General features: G+C 35.5%; 2 protein-coding genes and 1 pseudogene across 2 annotated transcripts; 2 read left to right on the forward strand and 1 right to left on the reverse strand.

Moving 5' to 3' along the window:
* Nucleotides 1–1,101: 1,101 nt before the first annotated feature.
* On the forward strand, nt 1,102–5,798 carry LOC132171739 (potassium transporter 5). The gene is made up of 8 exons (XM_059583130.2): nt 1,102–1,286; nt 1,567–1,792; nt 2,407–2,655; nt 2,782–2,835; nt 3,321–3,581; nt 3,670–3,837; nt 4,272–4,526; nt 4,705–5,798. Exons 1-8 carry the CDS (start codon nt 1,128–1,130, stop codon nt 5,655–5,657), a joined length of 2,325 nt encoding a protein of 774 aa, XP_059439113.1. The 5' UTR covers nt 1,102–1,127; the 3' UTR covers nt 5,658–5,798.
* A 2,046-nt stretch (nt 5,799–7,844) lies between these two features.
* LOC132172354 (potassium transporter 5-like) lies at nt 7,845–18,440 on the reverse strand. The gene is made up of 13 exons (XM_088513425.1): nt 18,289–18,440; nt 17,122–17,359; nt 16,921–17,034; nt 16,623–16,821; nt 16,232–16,304; nt 11,685–11,787; nt 11,353–11,578; nt 10,999–11,247; nt 10,266–10,316; nt 9,847–10,107; nt 9,571–9,738; nt 9,153–9,407; nt 7,845–8,809 (listed from the first exon to the last, which is right to left on the reverse strand). The coding sequence occupies exons 1-13, from the start codon at nt 18,438–18,440 to the stop codon at nt 7,845–7,847; spliced, it is 3,054 nt and encodes a 1,017-aa protein (XP_088369551.1).
* Nucleotides 18,441–19,039: 599 nt separating this feature from the next.
* On the forward strand, nt 19,040–20,151 carry LOC132169110 (potassium transporter 5 pseudogene; annotated as a pseudogene).
* Nucleotides 20,152–20,852: the final 701 nt, after the last annotated feature.

Here is a 20,852-nt window from a genome sequence, read left to right on the forward strand (position 1 = left end):
TAGAATTGTGTTTGAGAAATAGAGTTTTTAAGTTTATAAGCGTTTTTTTGGCAAAAGCTTAAAAATAAAGCTTTTGTCAAAAAGTGCATTTTGACTATTTTTAGGTATTTTTAGACCCTTAAAATGCTTTCAATGTTTTTTACCAAACATGTATTTTTTTTCTTTAAACTGACTTTTTGAATGTTAAATGCATTTTTAGGCCCCTCAAATACATACCCAAACAACCCTAAGAGTGCATTTTCTATTGCGATTTTGCCGGTTATTTTGAATAAGACTGACCCAACATGTCCAATATTCAACTAATCACGGAAAATAAATTATGGAGACGATGTTGAAACTTATAACCTTTATCTCATACCATGTTAAAAATCATCATTTGTATGATCAAAAGCTTAAACTCATGATAAAAATTATGAATTTAATTATTTAATTAATATATTGTAACATTCTTTAGGGATAAAAACACCCTCAAGAATCACTTGATAATATAAAAAAATGACGCCTTTTTCAAAGGATATTCAAGAAACTTGCAAATTGTGGAAAAGTCGTACGTACTGGTAGAAACTTCAACTCCCATTGTTTAGTCGTGAGTTCACACCGTGAAGACGACCAGGCTCTAAATTCAGGAGCAGGATTGCTTTGATATTGGACGGGGAAGTCCAAAGAGAAAAAGCTTTCATGTGATTCCCAAAAAGCACACACACGTCACACGTGACTATTTCTAACCCTGCACGTGACGTTAGTTGGAAATATCAATGCAATTTGTAGCATGTCATGCGAATTGGAAAGCACCCAAAAGCAATCGTCCACAGACGATGAACAATGTATATATAAAAGATAAATCCAAAAAAGAAATTAATATATATATAAAAAAAGGCAATAAAAAAATATCAATCGCATAAGAGACACCAGCTAGCGTACGTGATTTGGCAAATAAATGTTGCTATATATATCCTTTTATCTTACTCCCTAAGAAAGAAAACAATAAATAAAATAAAATCTTTTGGAAACCCTTTGATTTTCCTTCATTTGCATATAAATATCCCTCGGGTCTCGGATATAAAAGCTCTATCTCTTTCTCTCTCTCGCTCTTTCTTTCCTCCTTGACTTCTGGGATTGTTATAGACATGTCTGATGATGTGGTAGAAGCCATCAGTGAAGTAAATGGAGAAGTTTCTCAAGAGCTCCAAGAGAAGAAACTTTCGTGGAAAAAGCTGCCTCGATATGACTCTTTGGACATCGAGTCCCGCCACTTTCCTGGTTCTCAAAACGGCCATGCCTCAAAGGTCTGCCACAGCAAGCTCTTCCCCACAAATTCTCTTCCTACATGAAAGCATAGTTAATATTATAATTGATTTTCCATTATTATTATTATTATTATTATTATTTAGTACTGGCCGGACTCATTAATTGTTGATCAAACTGTTTGGCACAAGTAGCAATGTTTCTTTCTTGCATGGCAAGGGAGTAATAGCTAGATACATGTATATATATTGTAGATTATTTAATTGTTGTTTGAAATTTAATTAATTTAATTTATATTAATTTTTATTTTTTATTTTTTAGGGTGTAAAATGGTCAGTGATCTTGCAGCTAGCATTCCAAAGTATTGGAGTGGTGTATGGGGACATTGGTACCTCACCACTGTACGTATATTCCAGCACTTTCCCCAATGGTATCAACCACAAAGACGACATCCTGGGTGTACTTTCTTTGATCTTCTATACCCTCACGTTAATTCCTCTCCTCAAGTATATCTTGATTGTCTTGCGGGCCAATGATAATGGCGAGGGTATGATTCTTAATTTACTACTTTCAAATCTTTCTATTTTATATTTCATAAAAAATAAAAATAAAAATAATAAAAAAAAAATTCAGAAAATGTTTTTCCCATTTTTCTATGCATGTTTGGTGTAGGCAGAAAATACAAGTGATCAGTGAAAATTGATTTTCAAGTCAACAGCAAATTTAACATTAATATTATGACTTACAATATCTCTAAAGAGGCCTAAACCATTTTCTAGAACTAATAAAATCCCTCTTGCCTTGTTGTAATTAACCTCTTCCCCCCTTCAAACTCCAAACAATTGCTTTGTTTTCTTGAGATTTTGCTGGCTTGTAAGCCTTGACTTTGTTGCCTTGTCTCCTTGCTTTTTGGCGAGGCAAGCGGCTGATGTTTGATCTTGTTTTGATTATTTAATCTATTACCATTTATCAAAAAAAAATAAAATAATAATAATAATAATTTTATATGTAAGAAAAAGGTTATTTGAAATGAGGGTGAATGATTAAGAGAAGATTCAAACTTAGGACAATTAGCAGTAGTTATCCCAAAAGCTATTTAATTAAGGTGATAGAATTAATCAAATATTTCAACAACCTTAACATAAATGGAATGGATTTCAGGAGGAACTTTTGCCATATACTCTCTCATATGCCGGTATGCGAATGTGAGTTTGATCCCTAATCAACAGGCTGAGGACTGTGACGTGTCAAATTACAAGCTGGAGGTTCAAAACAATCGTTTGCGGAGGGCAACGTGGCTCAAGTCAAAGCTAGAGAAGAGCAAGTTTGCCAAGGTTCTCCTATTGTTAGTCTCAATGCTTGGAACTTCGATGGTGATTGGAGATGGTGTTCTTACACCTTGCATTTCAGGTTAATTTACACATTAATTCACCTTTCATTTCTTCTTCATTTCATGTTAATTAATTCCTTCTATCTCTTTATTTGAATCTTAAATACAATTACATTTCTTCTCTCTTCCAATGTTTGTGATGGCAGTTCTATCAGCTGTTGGAGGGATCAAGGAAAAAGCCCCATCAGCGATGACAGAAGGTACCCCCCCTCCATTCATGCATGCATACGGGACATTATGATACACTCCTAGCTAACTATATATATAAAACTAAAACTAAAACAAAAGACAACAACGAAAACAAAAACAAAAATTATAGAACTTATACCAATTGTCATACATATATATTTAAATACATAAATTATGTGCATGCATCTTAATCTTACGTTTACTAAAGTGGCGGAATCACCCTTTGGCTTGGGGGCTGGTCGCCTCAATATATATATATATATATAAAAATTAACTTTTTCCTTCCAAAAAATTTTTTATTTTATTTTTTAATTTTGTTCTCCAAACTAAACGTTCTAATCCGCCCCTAGTTTACTATACATTAAATATATTTTAACTGGCCACTAGGAGCGTACAAGAGATTAAGGTTAGAATAAATTAATGGGAATTAATCTGCAGTGAATTCAATTCAAAATCTTGCATGTGGAGATTGAACAATATAAATTTGTTTATACAGACAGGATTGTTTGGATATCAGCAGCTATATTGGTGCTCCTGTTCATGGCTCAGAGATTTGGAACTGACAAAGTAGGATACAGTTTTGCCCCAATAATTTGCATTTGGTTTGCACTCATTGGTGGCATTGGCCTTTACAATTTCATCAAATTTGACCCAAATGTTTATAAAGCCATAAACCCAAAGTACATCGTAGATTACTTTCGGAGGAACAAAAAAAACGCTTGGATTTCCCTTGGTGGTGTTGTCCTCGCCATAACAGGTTGCGGCCATTTCTTCCTCTTTTCTCTTTTTCTCTTTTTCTCACTTCTTCCCCATAATAACCTGTAAAAATATATTTATGCACGCAGGGACTGAGGCATTATTTGCTGATCTTGGCCACTTCACGGTTCGGTCAATCCAGATAAGCATGTGCTGTGTGGCTTATCCGGCTCTCTTATTGGCCTACACTGGACAAGCTTCCTTCCTTCGCAACAACATGGATCTTGTCTCAGATACATTTTTCAAGTCCACGCCAGGTTACTAATACATATCATCTATTTCTTTCTATATATTAATCGTTTAATTTATATTCTAACACTCTCCTTAATATGTGATGCCAAATACGTAAAATATTTAATTAATATGGAAGTGAATGACAGAGATAGGGTACTTTCAGACTCATGACATTGGTCCCATACCATGTCAGACCACTAGTACTTATCCCAAAATCTTGAGCTTATACAAAATAGTTAATTTATTAATTTAATTTATATACTAAGACTCCTTCTCGTATAAGCTTAAACTCTTCGTTAATAAATGAGGTCCAATATGTAGAATATTTAATTAAAATGAGGCGTTGAATTGATAGAGATCGATTGATAAGGTTCAAAGTTAAAATCTTTGCTATGATATCATGTCAAATCATAACTTATAATGCACTTGTTTAAGCGGTTATCTATGATGCATGCAGGATCTTTATTTTGGCCAATGTTTGTGGTGGCCGTATTGGCATCAATCATAGCAAGTCAAGCCATGATTTCAGGGACTTTCTCAGTAATCCAACAATCCCTCTCACTGGGGTGTTTCCCTCGGGTGAAAGTAGTGCATACATCCGCTAAGTATGAAGGACAAGTTTATGTACCCGAAGTCAATTACCTTCTTATGCTGGCTTGTGTTGCAGTCACTTTGAGTTTTAGGACAACTACTAAGATCGGCAATGCATATGGTAATCTATAATTTAAATATGAATTATGCATACACAAGTTTTGTTTAATCTAAAAAAATGCATGAATTATTATTAAGAGCTTTCTTTCCTTTCAATTCCCTTGTGTTTCCAGAGATTCAAATGCAGCATATAAAAAATATATCTTGGAAACTAATAATGAGTTGTTTATTGCATACAGGGATAGCTGTGGTTTTTGTAATGACTCTCACGTCAACCTTCCTAGTATTAGTGATGATAATGATATGGAAATCCCACATACTTCTCATTATTTCCTACATTCTCATCATCGGCAGTGTAGAGCTTCTCTATCTAAGTTCAACCCTCTACAAATTTAACCAAGGAGGATATCTTCCCCTAGCCTTTGCAGCAATCCTAATGGCTGTCATGTTTGTTTGGAACTATGTGTTTCAGAGAAAGTACTATTATGAGCTTGACCACAAGATCTCTCCAGATAAGCTCAAAGAGATAACAGCTGACACAAGCATTTGTCGAATACCTGGGCTAGCCATGTTCTACTCCGAGCTTGTTCAAGGCATCCCACCAATCTTCAAGCACTATGTGGAAAATGTGCCTGCATTGCACTCAGTCCTAGTGTTTGTCTCCATTAAATCACTCCCCATAAGCAAGGTTCCGGTGGAAGAGCGTTTCCTTTTCCGTCAAGTAGAGCCTAAAGAGCTTAATGTGTTTCGTTGTGTTGTGAGATATGGATACACAGATGTGCATAACGAGCAAGAGTCGTTTGAGAAGATATTGATTGAAAGGCTCAAGAACTTCGTTAGAGATGATTTTCTGTTTTTCCAGAGAATGTTGGATAACAATGGTGAGAAGGATAGAGAAATAGTTGATGATGGATTGGTAAATGGCCAGGAGAATGAAAATGAGGCTGTGCAAAATAAGCAAGAAGAGGCAGTTGAGAGAGAAATTGAGGCTGTGGATAAGGCATGGCACGCAGGTATTGTTCACTTATTTGGTGAGACTGAGGTGGTCGCTAGCAAAGAATCTGGTATAGGCAAAAGAATTGTTATAGATTATGCTTACAATTTCTTGAAGAGAAATTTGAGACAGAGTGACGAAGTGTTTGATATTCCACACAAGCGTTTGTTGAAAGTGGGGATGACTTATGAGCTCTAAAGCATAAAATGAACGTGGGTATGGCATTGATGAATATAGTGGAGTCAGAAAATTGTTATTTTAGGGCCGTCAAGATCTCAAGAAGAACATGAACTAAGGGTGTCCTGTGTAGAAACGATCATTAGAAACAAAAAGTGTGTAAAAAAGAACGGTCCTGTTTTTTTTTTTTTTTTTCTTAGCATGTTTTGCATGTGTGTCTTCATTGTATCAACATTAGTATTTGACAATTTAAAAAATGTTAGTGTTTGATGTGTAGATTCAAAGATGCTTATATAGTTATATAATGTCTTTGTCACTGTGTATTATTGTGTATGTACAACATCTAAGTGACCTATTTTTTTAGCATGGCTCATTGTGTTTGTTTTAAGATTTGTGTGGGAGAAAAAGAGTAAAGCCAATGAAAGCCTAGTAGCCTACCCTTTCCAACGTATCAGTCATAGTCTCATAAAATAAAAATAATAATAATAACCAATATAGATTATAATTCGGGAGAACCGTCATACATTTTCATTGCTTTTTAATGTGTCAGTCATCTCAGGCCAAATGGCCACCGCCAACAGTCTTGGGGTGGTTTCGGCCACTCCCATTTTGCAAGTTAGGAGTGATTCAGCCACCTTCAAACCAATTAGGAGTGGCTTGAGCCACTTTCTTTCAATTTTTATTTTATTTTATTTATTTTTTTTAATGTTTATAATAATTTTAGTTTTAATTTTTAATTAGGTATATGGACACGTGTTAGATTTTTTAGTGTGCTTACTTGGATTATGCTTACAATTTCTTAAAGAGAAATTTGAGACAGAGTGACAAAGTGTTTTATTTTCCTCGCAAACATATGCTGAAAGTGGGGATGATGTATGAGCTCTAAAGCATAAAGTGAAGGTGTTCGGGTATGGCGCTGATGAAGATGGTGGAGCCAAAAAATTATTATTGTAAGGCCGTCAAGATCTCAAGAAGAACATGAACTAAAGGGCATCCAATGTAGAAATGATCATTTGAAACAAAAAGTGTGTACAAAAAGAACGGTCCTATTTATGCTTGTATTTTCTATGTTTGTCTTTTCCTTTTTTTTTTAGCTTCTTGTGCGCGTGTCGTTATTGTATCAACATTACTATTTGACAACTTAAAAAAAAATGTTAGTGTTTGATGTGTAGCACAGAGATTCAAATATGCTTATATAGTTCTATAATGTCTTTGTCACTGTGTGCATGTTATTGTTATTTTGTATGTACTAAGTGACCTTTTAATTTTAATTTTTTAATATATATATATATTTTTTAAGCGTGTCTCATTGTGTTTGTTTGTAGATTTGTGTGGGAGAAAGAGAGTAAAGCCAATGGAAGAGCCTTAGGGGTGGTTTCAGTCACCTCCATTTGCAAGTTGGGGGTGGTTCGGCCAACTCCAAACCATGGAGCCACCTTTCAATTTTTTTATTTATTTTTTAAATGTTTTATTTTTTATTTTTAATTAGGTATATGAACATGTGTTGATTTTTTTAAAGTGCTGGGGTAAATTTCTGTCAATTTTTTTTTTTTTTTTTACAGAAGTTAGACGGATTATCATCTCCGTTTTTAGCTATATAATATCGAGGTATCATGTGTGATACAAAATAAAATCGAGGAGGAAAAAATAAAGTAATTAATACGTGAGCCTCGAGAGTATCACACGACAAGAGTAAAATGCTATACTTATTTTCATTTTTTCTTATTTAATACGCGTTTTAAATGTTTATAGACACCTAACACTATTTTGAATGGGTTAAAGGATATTTTCTCAAGACCGGTTTAGAAAAAATTTCTATTCATACGCAAAAAAGTGTGAGTATATGTAACATTACTCCACCTAAAAACCCAAAGGCTTGCCTTACAGTCACATGTCGACAAATTTGTCCTAACGTTTATTTTCCCATAAAATTTAACATCAATTTATGCAAGACTTTGTTGGCAGTGAACAATTTCAATTAATTGCAATTCTTGAAAAATTTAAACTCCAACATATATATATATATATATCCTAATCCAAAATTTTCAAAACCCGCCCATTAATACCCAAGGTTTTGGGGAGGGGGAGGAGAATTGATGCATATGTTAGAGGAAGAACTATTTGTCACGAAATATCCAACACTCTTGTAGAGATAACATAGTTGGCCACCTTAGCTTACCAATACTCCTGCAATTTGTTCATGTTCTATTATAGTTTATAAGTCATGCCTACTTTTAGCATGCGCTTGTGAGGAATATCAAAAACATTTTCAGTCTGTCTTAAATTTTTCCTCAAGAAATTGTAACCATAATTTATCAGCAATCTCTTTCCTATTCCCGCTCCTTTTCCAGCAACTACTTCATTCTCACCAATCAAATGAACAACCCCAGCTCGCCATGCTTCATCCAAAGCCTCAATCTCTCTCCCCAACTCCTCTTGCAGCTTCTCTTTATCAACATGATTTAGATCTTTGTTTTCATGGTCGTCTTGATCATTAACCAACCCAGCATCCAACTCACCATAATCATTTTCAACATTATTGGGTTTACTTTGGTTGAACCAAAAATCATCTGTAATAAACTCCTTCAATCTTTCAACCAACATTTTCTCAAGGGGTTCTTGCTCTTGAGGCCTATATGTGTACCCATATCTCACAACACATCGAAACACATTTTGGTCTTTTGGCTGCAGACGACGAAAGAGGAAACGCTCTTCCACTGGAACTTTGCTGATGGGTAGTGACTTGATTGAGACGAAGACAAGGGTTGAGTGCATTGCAGGAACATTTGCAACATAGTGCTTGAAAATGGGCGGGATGCCTTGAACAAGCTCTGAATAGAACAAGGCCAAGCCTGGGAGTCGACAAAACTTAGTATCAGCAGCATTCTCCATGAGCTTCCCCAAAGAAACTTTGTGATTCAACTCATAGAAGTATTTTCTTCGGTGGACATCATTCCAAATGTACATTGTACTCATCAATACTGCAGCAAAGGCTAGGGGAAGATATCCTCCTCGGTCAAACTTGTAGAGGACTGAGCTTAGATAGAGAAGCTCCACAGAGCCAATAACAAGAACATAGGATACTATCAAGAGTATGTGAGATTTCCATATCATGATCATGATTAGTACTAAGAAGGCCGATGTGAGAGTCATCACAAATACCACTGCTATCCCTGTATGCAAAATAACAAAAATAAAATACCATTACTCTTCTTTTCTACTCAAAATGGTTGAGGGAATGAGTAATTGCAGCTATACTAATTGGGTATAATCAAATTCTAATCCTGCCCCATTAGAGTATTAGTGAGATTCAAGACGGCTAATACTAATAGTTTTGAAGATTCTCATTTCGGGAATCAAACTCTCACCTTAATATATATTCAATCACTTTTAGAATTTCATTTAAGTAACTGAATCACCGCCACTGATGGTGGGTTTTAGGTTTAAATATTACTATTTAATAGCCAAATTCAACCAAACATGAAAGCTATGTGGGTGTAGTAGTGTATTAAATACCGTATGCATTGCCAATCTTTGCAGTGCTCCTGAATCCCAAAGTGACTCCTATGCACGCCAACATAAGAAGATAATTGACTTCTGGTATGTAAACTTGTCCTTCATACTTCGCCGATGTATGCACGATTTTAACCCGAGGAAAACACCCTAGTGAGAGGGATTGCTGAACAATAGAGAAAGTCCCTGAAATCATGGCCTGGCTAGCTACTATTGATGCCAATGTAGCTAACACAAACGTTGGCCAATACAAAGGGGCTGCATCACAAGTAGCCATCTCAATTAGTTAATATATCAGAAAGCTTATTATAGAAAACTTTAATTAATTGCAACATACTTTTGAGATAATATGTGATTTAACAGTATGACTAGTGTTCTCTAGATCGTGACAGAAAATTAATTTTTTTTTAATTTTTTTAACCTGGTATGGACTCGTAGAAAGTATCCTTGACAAGATCATTGTGGTGGCGAAGGAAGGAGGCTTGTCCAGTGTAAGCCAATATGAGAGCCGGGTATGTCACCGAGCACATACTTATTTGAATAGACGGAACTGTGAAGTGGCCAACGTCGGCAAAAAGTGCTTCGGTTCCTGCATATATATTTGAAGTTAATTAATCTTCATTAATTAATTAACAAAAATAATAATAATTATCTCATTTTATAATTAATTGGGAAGCAATAATATTTCCTTATATACCTGTTATGGCAAGCACAGTGCCACCAAGGGAGATCCATGCTTCTTTTTTGTTCCTTCGAAAATAGTCAACAATGTATTTTGGATTAATGGCTTTGACAACACTTGGGTCAAATTTGATGAAATTGTAAAGGCCAATGCCCCCGATGAAGGCGAACCAAACGCAGATTATTGGCGCAAAAGTGTAGCCCACTTTGTCGGTTCCAAATCTTTGAATCATAAATAGGAAGATCAAGATTGCAACTGATATCCAAACAATCATATCTGTAGAGGAAGGAAAAATAATAGCACTGCATCAACAAAAGATTAAAAGAGTAATATATATTTTATTTGAGTTTGAACCAAATTACTAAGCACTCTTAATTAATTGTCAAACTTTCTTAAAAATATAATCATGAAGAGTTGAGTAAATGTGGGGGTACCTTCTGTCATTGCAGATGTAGCTACCTTGATACCTCCCACAGCCGATAACACTGCCAATCAAATGGAAAAGAGGAAATTAAAAGTTGGAATTTCAAAGTCAAAAGTCGGACAAAATTAATGAGCAACAAAAAGACTAATAAATCGGCAAGGACAATAAAAGAAGCAATAAATCGGCGACATTGGAAAGGTGTCAACCATTATGAGGCATGCCATTATTTAATTATTAAATCCACAATGCTATTTTTTTCATTTTCTTTTGTAAAGATATATTATAAACATTCCTAAAAATTCTAATTTTCTTTTTTTCTTTTTTTTAAAAACAACAATTATTTAAGAAAGAAATCTCACTTAATCACTTTAAACTTTCATAATTTTTGCAATTATTTTTTGAACGCTCAAAAACTTTCAATTATTTTTTTAACTCTTTCATTAGGATTTTTTTTGTTAAATCTTAATAAAAGCTTTGAAAATTTCTAAAATACTTTTTTTTTTAAAAAAAAAAGATATTTAATTACAGTAGTTTTATAAATTTTATAAGGATATAAAAGTCATTTCATCAATTAATTAGATGGTGACATTACAAAATTTTTAAAATTTAATATATTAAATTAAAAACGTAAAACTTCCTCGTTGTTTAACTAACATATAATATAGCAAACATAAAACGTTTAAATTAAAGGTCATTTTCAAGATACAAAGGGTAATATATATATATATAGAAGATTAAGATACCTGACATGCAGGGAGTGAGAACGCCATCACCAATGACCATGGCAGTGCCAAGCATGGTGGCAATCAATAGGAAGAACTTGGCAAACCGGCTGCCCTCCAGCTTAGACTTCACCCTCGATGCCATCCATTGACGACTACTTGGCAACTCAAGCTGGAAATTGGAGACCTCCTGATCCTCAGCTTGCTGGCTTGGGATCAACCCAACCTTTGCATACCGGCATATCAGAGAGTACAAAGCAAACGTCCCTCCTAAACAAATTAAATTAATGTAACAAAAACATTAATTAACAAAATATAAATATATAAATAGGTAATTAATTAATAATAAAAGGGGTGTTTTATAAATATTGGTACCTTCGCCATTATCATTGGCCTGCAAGACGATGAAAACGTACTTGATGAGAGGGATTAAGGTGAGGGTGTAAAAGATCAAAGAAAGAACACCCAGAATGTCGTCGTTGTGCTTTATTCCATGGCTGAAAGTGCTCGCGTACACATACAGCGGTGATGTACCAATGTCACCGTATACAATTCCGATGCTCTGGAATGCTAAATGCAACACCACCGACCACCCCACTACCTGAAATTTATAAAGAAAAACAACCTTAAAATTTTTGTCTTTGTTTTGTCCCAAGTGTTGCCATGCCATGCAATTATAATAATAGGAAACATATATATATATGTACCTTGGAGCCATGGCCATGACGACCAGGAACAGTGGAGGATTCTATGTCCAAGGAATCAAATCTTCGCAAAACATTCTTCCCGCCAAGTTCTCTGTGAAAAACGCTATGCCGACTCCAAAAACTTGTTTATCATAATTTATGCGGAATTAATATTATGAAGCAATAAACAATTCAATCACCCAAAATATATAAAGCAATAAAGAGGCAGACGCAGATGTTTTGGTTACGAAGAGGAAACCTTTTAGAAACCGATCTAAAAGTAAAACCTCTCCGGGGCAGCCAAACCTAGGAAATCACTATCAAAAGATTATCCAGAAATTACAGACACTAGGAACACTTACAACCCTTTGCAAGACCTTGGCTCTGTAAGATCGACAAGCCTACAACTCGTCTCCTTGCTCACAATCTTCTTCAACGTGATTCTCCTAGCCTTTACCGGACCCTTCCGATAGACTTTTCAACTGTAGATTTATCAAAGGAATAACTAAAACTCTAAGAGATTTAATTTAACGCTCACCACATATGATCTCTCTTAGCACAGCCTCCGACGAACTCTCTGGAGGTGAAAATTCATACTTCTCTCTTCTATAATGATGTATATATACCCCCGACAAAACCCTAGACCTAACCCACTTAAAATCATGTTTTTGGGCCAAAAACTTACGGGGTGTCTGGACATGTTAATGGGCGGTCCGGACACGGCTTTGCGGAGCAAGATTTTAGTTTCTGGAAATGAGGTCCGGACCCGGGGAATTGCGGTCCGGACCCGGACTGTCCAGTCTTGATCAACAGCTCCGATCGATGGGTGTTTGTGGTCCGATTGAGCTGAAATTTTGCAGGGACGTTCACAACACATGAATCTACATTATGAACGGTAGAGATTGGATTCTGAGCATTCTATGTCAGTGTTTGAGCCCATGAACAGTAGCATCTGCATTTTGAAACTGAATTAAGCCAACATAAGAACTAACAAACTCCCCCTTTGGCAATTCAGTGACAAAACCAAAATGTCAAGCCAATCCCATCATCTCCCCATATTTACTCCCCCTTTTTGTCACAGAATGACAAAAGGTCTTCATGTTTCCTGAAACACTTCACAAAATGCATCAAGGCATATGTGGAACAAGAAGACATAAATAAAACTCATGATAAAAAAAATGACGTAGAATGCGTTATCATAAAGAAACATTAGCAAAACTCTCCCTCAATGTATGACTCAATTAACAACAGGAAACTGGAAATGCAAAGCATGTTTCTCCCCCTTAAAAGTTAAATGAACACATCAATGACTCATGTATTGCATAATGAATATCCAAACATGCTCCAAATATGCAAAATATACATGAGACTAGAAATGGCTAGAAACTCATATTGCTTAACCCAAGCCAAGAAAATGTTTCATTCAACCTATGCTTGTGTGGTGTGTGGGTAAGCCATCCAAAGAGAAAAATTTTCAATTTACAAAATGAGGAGAAAGTTTCACCACCATGAGGTTTTGACAAGTATATCAAATCAAAAGTCAAACCTTATCATACTAGGGCCTAGCCACTCTCATCCTATACAATTCTCTTTGTAAAATATTTTGCACAAGTTTGACACAGTGAAATAAATTCCTGTTGGAATATGATCTTTTGATTTTATTTGTTTCACTATTTTGTTTATTTTTCTCTTTGAGAAAGTGTCCTTAAACTTTTGGTGCTTATCACAAAAGAGAAAGCAGAAATTTTTAAGCCCTAGGTTCAACTAGCATCTGGTCAATTTGAAAAATATGACTAGTCAAAAACCTCATATGGTTACCTAACAGACCTCACAAATAAAGTGAAACAAAGCCTCAATTTAAGCTTAAATGTGCACAAAAGATAAAGCATAGGCAAAATGTACCACATAAGCTCAGGCTTTAGGTAACCACAAAAACAAGTCCATTGACACAAATTTTCATCTCATGCATATTAAGAACATTCCAAGATGTAAGGAATTAAATCCATAAAAAGCAACATGAGAAATTAATGGACTATCTAGGTGCATAAGACAAAAGAAAGAAAAAGAAACAATCAAAGTAACATATTTTTGTCTTTTTGAAATTTTTTACAAAAGAAATGCACACAAAAGAAAAAACAAATGCAAAACAAAGAAAAATGCAATGCAAAACAAAACAACGTGCTTGAATTGAGATTACAACAGGCAAGACATGAATGTCCTTTAGCATTAAACTTTCATCACATCTTATAGGTCCCACTACAAAATAATGATTTGGTTTAATAACTACTTTTAGGTCTTCACAAGACATTACACATTCCTGAACATTTGATTAACAAGTAGACAAAAATCTTGGTGGTCCGCACACAATATCTCATCTATAAGCTTTTCAAAGATCATGATATATGAATTTCTTGAAAAATCCTTTATGAATATGCCTCAAAACATGAATCTCAAAACAATCATGTATATACTCTTCATACAGAAAGTGTAACAACAAAAACAATGCAGTGCATAAACAATAAAGCAAAAACAAAAAAAATGCAAAAAAAAAAAAAAAAAAAAAAAACAACAACAACAACATGCTCTAGGATATTACAAAATAAGCAAAACAATCAATCCTAGGCATGTTATTGACTCACCTAACTTTAGGTGAGATCACTACCACTCCCCCTCAATGGGTGAATGATATCATCCTTCCTAACCCACACTTGAGAAATCTTAGGTCTAGACTTATGACTTTGCTCAAACTTATCTAGCCTAGATAGCACTTCTCTCATCATTATGACCAAACCCTCACTTTCTTTCCTAGAATAGGAATTTTCACTTTTATGCTTATGGGATTTCAAATCAAAACAATTTGGTCGAATATGACCAACCTTTTCACAATGATGACAAGTGGGCATAAACCTTTTAGAAGGTAATTTTCTATGAGGATGCATGACTCTAAGCTTAGGGTAAGATGCATGATGCTTAACATAAATTTTCTTACCTTTCTTACCATGGAGAGTCGGAGCAGCTGCATGATTTTCTTTCTTTGGAGCAGCTTTGAATTTCCAACAGTTTGGTCTAATGTGACCAACAATCCCACAATGATGGCATGTAGGAAAAAACTTACCTTGAGTTTGTTTAACTGAAGGAGTCTTAGAAAAATTAGCCTTGGTTTCTTTAACATTCACAGGCTTAACATTCAATGACTCATTAGAAACATGTGAAGTAGATGCACCAACATTATCAACAATCATACTAGGCTTGTTAGGAACAAATTCTTCATTACAAAGAAAACTTTTCAAATTATCACTAGAGAAATTTCGTGAGAGTTCCTTAGAAACATTCAATTCATTCTCAAGTGATAAAGACTTTTCAACAAGCACAGAAATCTCAGATTTCAAAGAATCAATCAAGATATGTGATTTAGACAAATCATTCGCCAAAGATTCTTTATCAGATTTCAAAGAATCAATTAGGACATATGATTCAGACAATTCATTAACAATAGATTCATTCACATGTTTAAGATCTTGAAAATCTCCCAAACAATTTGTGTATTGATGTCTCAAAATAGTGAATTTTTCCAACAAATTGTTGAAGGAGTTTATAAGATCATATTCCCCTTGAGAAGTATTCATAGCAAACAGGAGTCAACAGATCTCACTCAAGAATTTAATCCAAACAGAGTGAACCCGCTCTGATACCAATTGAAAAACGCTATGCCGACTCCAAAAACTTGTTTATCACAATTTATGCGGAATTAATATTATGAAGCAATAAACAATTCAATCACCCAAAATATATAAAGCAATAAAGAGGCAGACACAGATATTTTGGTTACGAAGAGGAAACCTTTTAGAAACCGATCTAAAAGTAAAACCTCTCCAGGGCAGCCAAACCCAGGAAATCACTATCAAAAGATTATCCAGAAATTACAGACACTAGGAACACTTACAACCCTTTGCAAGACCTTGGCTCTGTAAGATCGACAAGCCTACAACTCGTCTCCTTGCTCACAATCTTCTTCAACGTGATTCTCCTTTACCGGACCCTTCCGATAGACTTTTCAACCGTAGATTTATCAAAGGAATAACTAAAACTCTAAGAGATTTAATTTAACGCTCACCACATATGATCTCTCTTAGCACAGCCTCCGACGAACTCTCTAGGGGTGAAAATTCATACTTCTCTCTTCTATAATGATGTATATATACCCCCGACAAAACCCTAGACCTAACCCACTTAAAATCATGTTTTTGGGCCTAAAACTTACGGGGTGTCTAGACATGTTAATGGGCGGTCCGGACACGGCTTTGCGGAGCAAGATTTTAGTTTCTGGAAATGAGGTCCGGACCCGGGGAATTGCGGTCCGGACCCGGACTGTCCAGTCTTGATCAACAGCTCCGATCGATGGGCGTTTGTGGTCCGATTAAGCTGAAATTTTGCAGGGACGTTCACAACACATGAATCTACATTATGAACGGTAGAGATTGAATTCTGAGCATTCTATGTCAGTGTTTGAGCCCGTGAACAGTAGCATCTGCATTTTAGAACTGAATTAAGCCAACATAAGAACTAACACTCTGGAAACAGCTTCCACCATACTTGGTTCAGAATATGCTGCTGCTGCTGATGCTTCAGTACTAGACATTTCTGCAACCCCAGAAACTCTATTACTATTCAATTGGAGAAGAAGCACTATGTAATATTCCAATTTTAGAACGAGGATGGAGGTCAGCTTACAACAGGAGCCGACATGTTTGAACTATCGGGCTACCAAAACGCCTTTTTCAGTGCGTAAATCCCAATTAAGGACGCCGATCCTTCTTGGCAAGTTGCTGTTTAGTCAGATTTTTTTTCTTTTTCTTTTTCATATTTTTTAATGGTCAAAATTTAATTTTTTTTTACGCAATTAAACATCATTTTTTTTACGCAATTAAAAGTCTTCTACAATAATTTCTTGTGCGAAACCGAGCTCGAGCTCGGTTCTTGAACGAGCCGAGCCCCTTAACTGGTACTCGGCTCGGCCGGCTCGCCAGACCTTTGCATGGCCGGCCGGGGTGGTATTCACCGTTTTCGGCTTTTTAGAGGTTCTCTGACCTGCCACCGTAGCTGTGGTGATGGTGCTAACGCACTGCACCATTTCCTGGCCCGACCCATTTCGCTTTTTCTGCAAAAATCATAAAGAAAATGAACTATAAAGTAAAACCTATACAGATTAAAAGCTCTGCTTTTATTTGCCAAACAAGCTTAAAAACAGAGTACATACAGTTGCAGCACAGTCCACATCAAGATCCACGGCAACTTCACCATCGCCATCATCATCTGCCAGCAAAAGCTGAGAGAAACTGGTTGCCCCTCTGAGATGGTCATCCCCAAATCCCTAATTCTCCGCCATCAGAAACCCTTAAATCAATCTTCCACCCATCAAAAAAAAAAAAAAAAAACCCAAGTGTACAAAAATCAGGACTTTAATCTCCTCTTGACCAATGGCATGCAGTGATGGTGAGCAACCGAGACAGAGAGACGGCGGGAGACGAGTGAGACAGACGATTGGCAACCGAGACAAGAGACCGGCAGCGGCGAGAGAGCAGGCGGCAGGGTCTGCAGGGATGAGCGTGAGAGACGACCGAGTGAGACAGAGACGATCGGCAACAGGGAGAGAGCAAGCGGCGGCGAGAATGATGGCTGCGTGAGTCTTGAGAGAACTGATGATTAAGTTTAGGGTTAGATGAACATGAAAGTATATACCATTTCCAAACACTCAATTTCATCAACTCAAAATTTAATGTCTGGGCAGCTAATATTTTATAAATCATTAAATTTAAAAAATTAAAGGCTACGATTTCATAAGATAAGATTTTTCTATTTTTAGTAATTGAAGCCTTTGGAGGTCTCAATCCTACTAGCCTCAGGTCCAGCTGTTTCCAAAAAGAAACACCTTTATAGTGATCAAACGGCGTCTTCTACAATGTCAAAAGTGCTGACGTCATAGTGGAAATCTGGAACGTCTTGGCCTCTTTTAGAAGATAATAATTTGTTTAATTAATGTTGGATCAAAATATTCCACTACTTTAGAATATACTTGAAGAAAAGTGGGAATGGGCTAATTAATTGTTAAGATAAAGTGGACTTAACTCCTTCAAATTATCATGATAATTTACTCTTAAAACTAATAATTAAGAAATTACTCCTATAGAATTTTTAGTAAGACAAAAATATTCTTAAAAATTTGAAAAAAAAAAATTAAAAATTAAAAATTAATATTTTTATTTTTGTTTTAGTAAGGGCAATTTCTTTATTTTTTATTTTTTAAATTTGGAGTACATTGTCATTAATGTTTTGGTAGTTTGGAAGGTAAACTGTCGCAATTGATAATTTGAGGGGGTTAAATGGACTTTACCCTAATTGTTATTTTATATTTTAATCTAATGAACTTCAACAATAATAATAGTCCTTTTTATATTGTTCATAGGGTAATGCTAGCCTGCTAGGGACCAAACATACTGGTATATATATGAATAATCTTAATTAATTAATGTGTGATTTTTTTTTAGGAGGGACATTTGCATTGTACTACAAGCTATATTCCCGATATGCGAAGGTGGGTTTGATCCCAAGTCAGCAAGCAGAGGACCAGGAGGTCTCGAATTTCCAGCTCGAGTTGCCGAATAGCTGTTCGAAGAGGGCATCACGGCTCAAGTCTAAGCTCGAAAATAGCCAGTTCACCAAGTTCTTCCTTTTGTTCGCCACCATGCTTGGTACTTCCATGGTCATTGGCGACGGCATCCTCACCCCTAGCTTGCATCTCCCGTTTGTTTGTCTTTTAACTTATACTATTCTTTATAATAATTCTAGAAAGATACATTGAGGTGAAACAGTGTGGTTCGATCTATTCGGACTCTTAAAATATGACTTAAGTTATAATTTTAAATGCCATAAAAAAGTCTTCATTTATTTCATTGAACACTAATTGATTTTCAAATGATATGGTCAAAGATAGATAAAAAAAAAAAAAAAAAAAAAAAAATGTGAGTTTGTAACTTATTTATCATTGATAATAATGTACTTAAATTTTAAGATACTTAAAATAATACTTTGTCAAAACGAAATACTAATTAAGATAGTGGAGTTGAACAATAAATTTTTTGATTATTTTTATTGTTAAGGAATCCCATATTGATTAGATATATAATTTTTCTCCTGAGTTAGGTGCCACTTTGTCAGCATGCATCAATGACAAGATTTTTTTTTTCTTCAATCTGCAAGAGTTGCGTCTCTTACTGTTTTATTGATCTTCTCCGTTGAGCTTTGGCTTATTTAATTTCCTGTCACAATTGATGGAAGTTTTGTCAGCGGTGGGAGGGATCAAGCAAGCTACGTCTGCAATGACGGACAGTAAGTCCCATCTGAAACACCAGACATTTTTTCGGGGTCCCATTTTTCTTTATTAATTTCCTAATAATGTATGCCCATTTTGACTACTAAAATGCATGGCGACAAAGTTTAAGAATAAACACTTTATTATTTTGACACATCAAACACTTTTGTACGTGGGGCAAAACAAAGTTTAAGAATAAAATTAATTAAGATGCTTTAGTGTTAATTAACAAATTATATATTCATAATACATCTTCTTTGTATACAGACATACTTCTCATTATCTCCAATGTTCTTGTCGTTGGCACTGTGGAGCTTCTGTATTTAAGCTCGGTCCTCTACAAATTCGACCAAGGAGGATATCTTCCACTAGCCTTCGCCGCAGCTGTAACGACTATTGTGTATGTTTGGAATGATGTGTACAGAAGAAAGTATTACTTCGAGCTTGATCACAAAATCTCTCCGGATAAGCTCAAGGAGGTTGTCACCGGAGCAAACTTTAGTCAAATTCCTGGTCTTACAATGTTCTATTCTGAGCTTGTTCAGGGAATCCAGCCGATTTTCAAGCGCTATGTTGAAAATGTGCCGGCATTTGCACTCGGTTCTTGTTTTTGTTTCCATCAAGTCATTGCCGATCGGCAAAGTTTCTGTGGAAGAGCGTTTCCTCATCCGTCGAGTGGAGCCTAAAGATCTCAATTTGTTTCGCTGTGTTGTGAGATATGGATACATGGATGTGCACAATGAGCAGGACCCTTTTGAGGTCTTGTTGATTGAGACATTGAAGGAGTTTATTGCATATGATTTTTGGTTTTCTCAAAGAACGCTCAACAATGATGAAAATAATGGGAACAATGGTGCGGTGGTTTATGGAGCGAATGATGAAAAGAAAAGACACAAGGGAGATTGAGGTTGTGGAAAAAGCATGTCGTGCTGGGGTTGTTCATTTGATTGGTGAGAATGAAGTGGTCGCGGGGAAAGCGGCTGGTATATATAGGAAAGAGAATTTTGATAGATTATGCTTACAATTTCTTGAGGAGAAATTTGAGACAGGCTGAGAAAGTATTTGATATTCCTCGATCACAAACGCATGCTGAAAGTGGGCATGACTTATGAACTCTAGAAACTGTGTGAATTGAAGAAGAAGCTAAGAATACACATTTAGATGACATAATTCACATGTATTATCTTATTTCCTTTTGCTAATTGATATATAGAGAGTATACGCGATGAAAGAATTAATTAAAATACTTTTTTTTTTTCTTCATATATATGTTCAAGAAGACCATACAGTTTGTGAATTAAAGTAATTAAAGTCATATATAAAGGGAAAGATTCAGAAAGAAAAGTACCTTGGCCCCCCATCCTCTGCCAAATTCAATTATTATGAACCACTAGAGGTTGCAGTCTTGCAGATGCATGCATTGAACCAATTTTACTCAGTACCAAAAAATAAAAAATACAAAAGTCAGGTTCATTTGATTTTTCTAGTGAAGAAAAAACATGGACTCATATAGGCAACTTGGCTTCCTCTTATTTGTGATCATTATGGGCATATTTACAACACGTGTTTGACATTAATGCCGTGGTAGGGTAGCTTGATTGGTCCCTAAGTTAACAAGCAGGAGGAAATTTCCTGCGATGCTGCGCGCGTGACCTTGACTAACTCCCGCGCACTGACGTTGACTAGTACGTATGTAACGTATGGACATGAAAATAATGTTTAATTGCCTTTAAAAGAAAAAAAATAAATTGTAGAGGACTTGTATGGACAGAATTTTCATTCAAATTGGGTTGAAAAAATTCATACAATCCAGTTTAGAG

This window comes from Corylus avellana, chromosome 1 (genome assembly GCF_965113065.1).
Source record: "Corylus avellana chromosome 1, dhCorAvel1.hap1.2, whole genome shotgun sequence".
Lineage (NCBI taxonomy): Eukaryota > Viridiplantae > Streptophyta > Magnoliopsida > Fagales > Betulaceae > Corylus > Corylus avellana.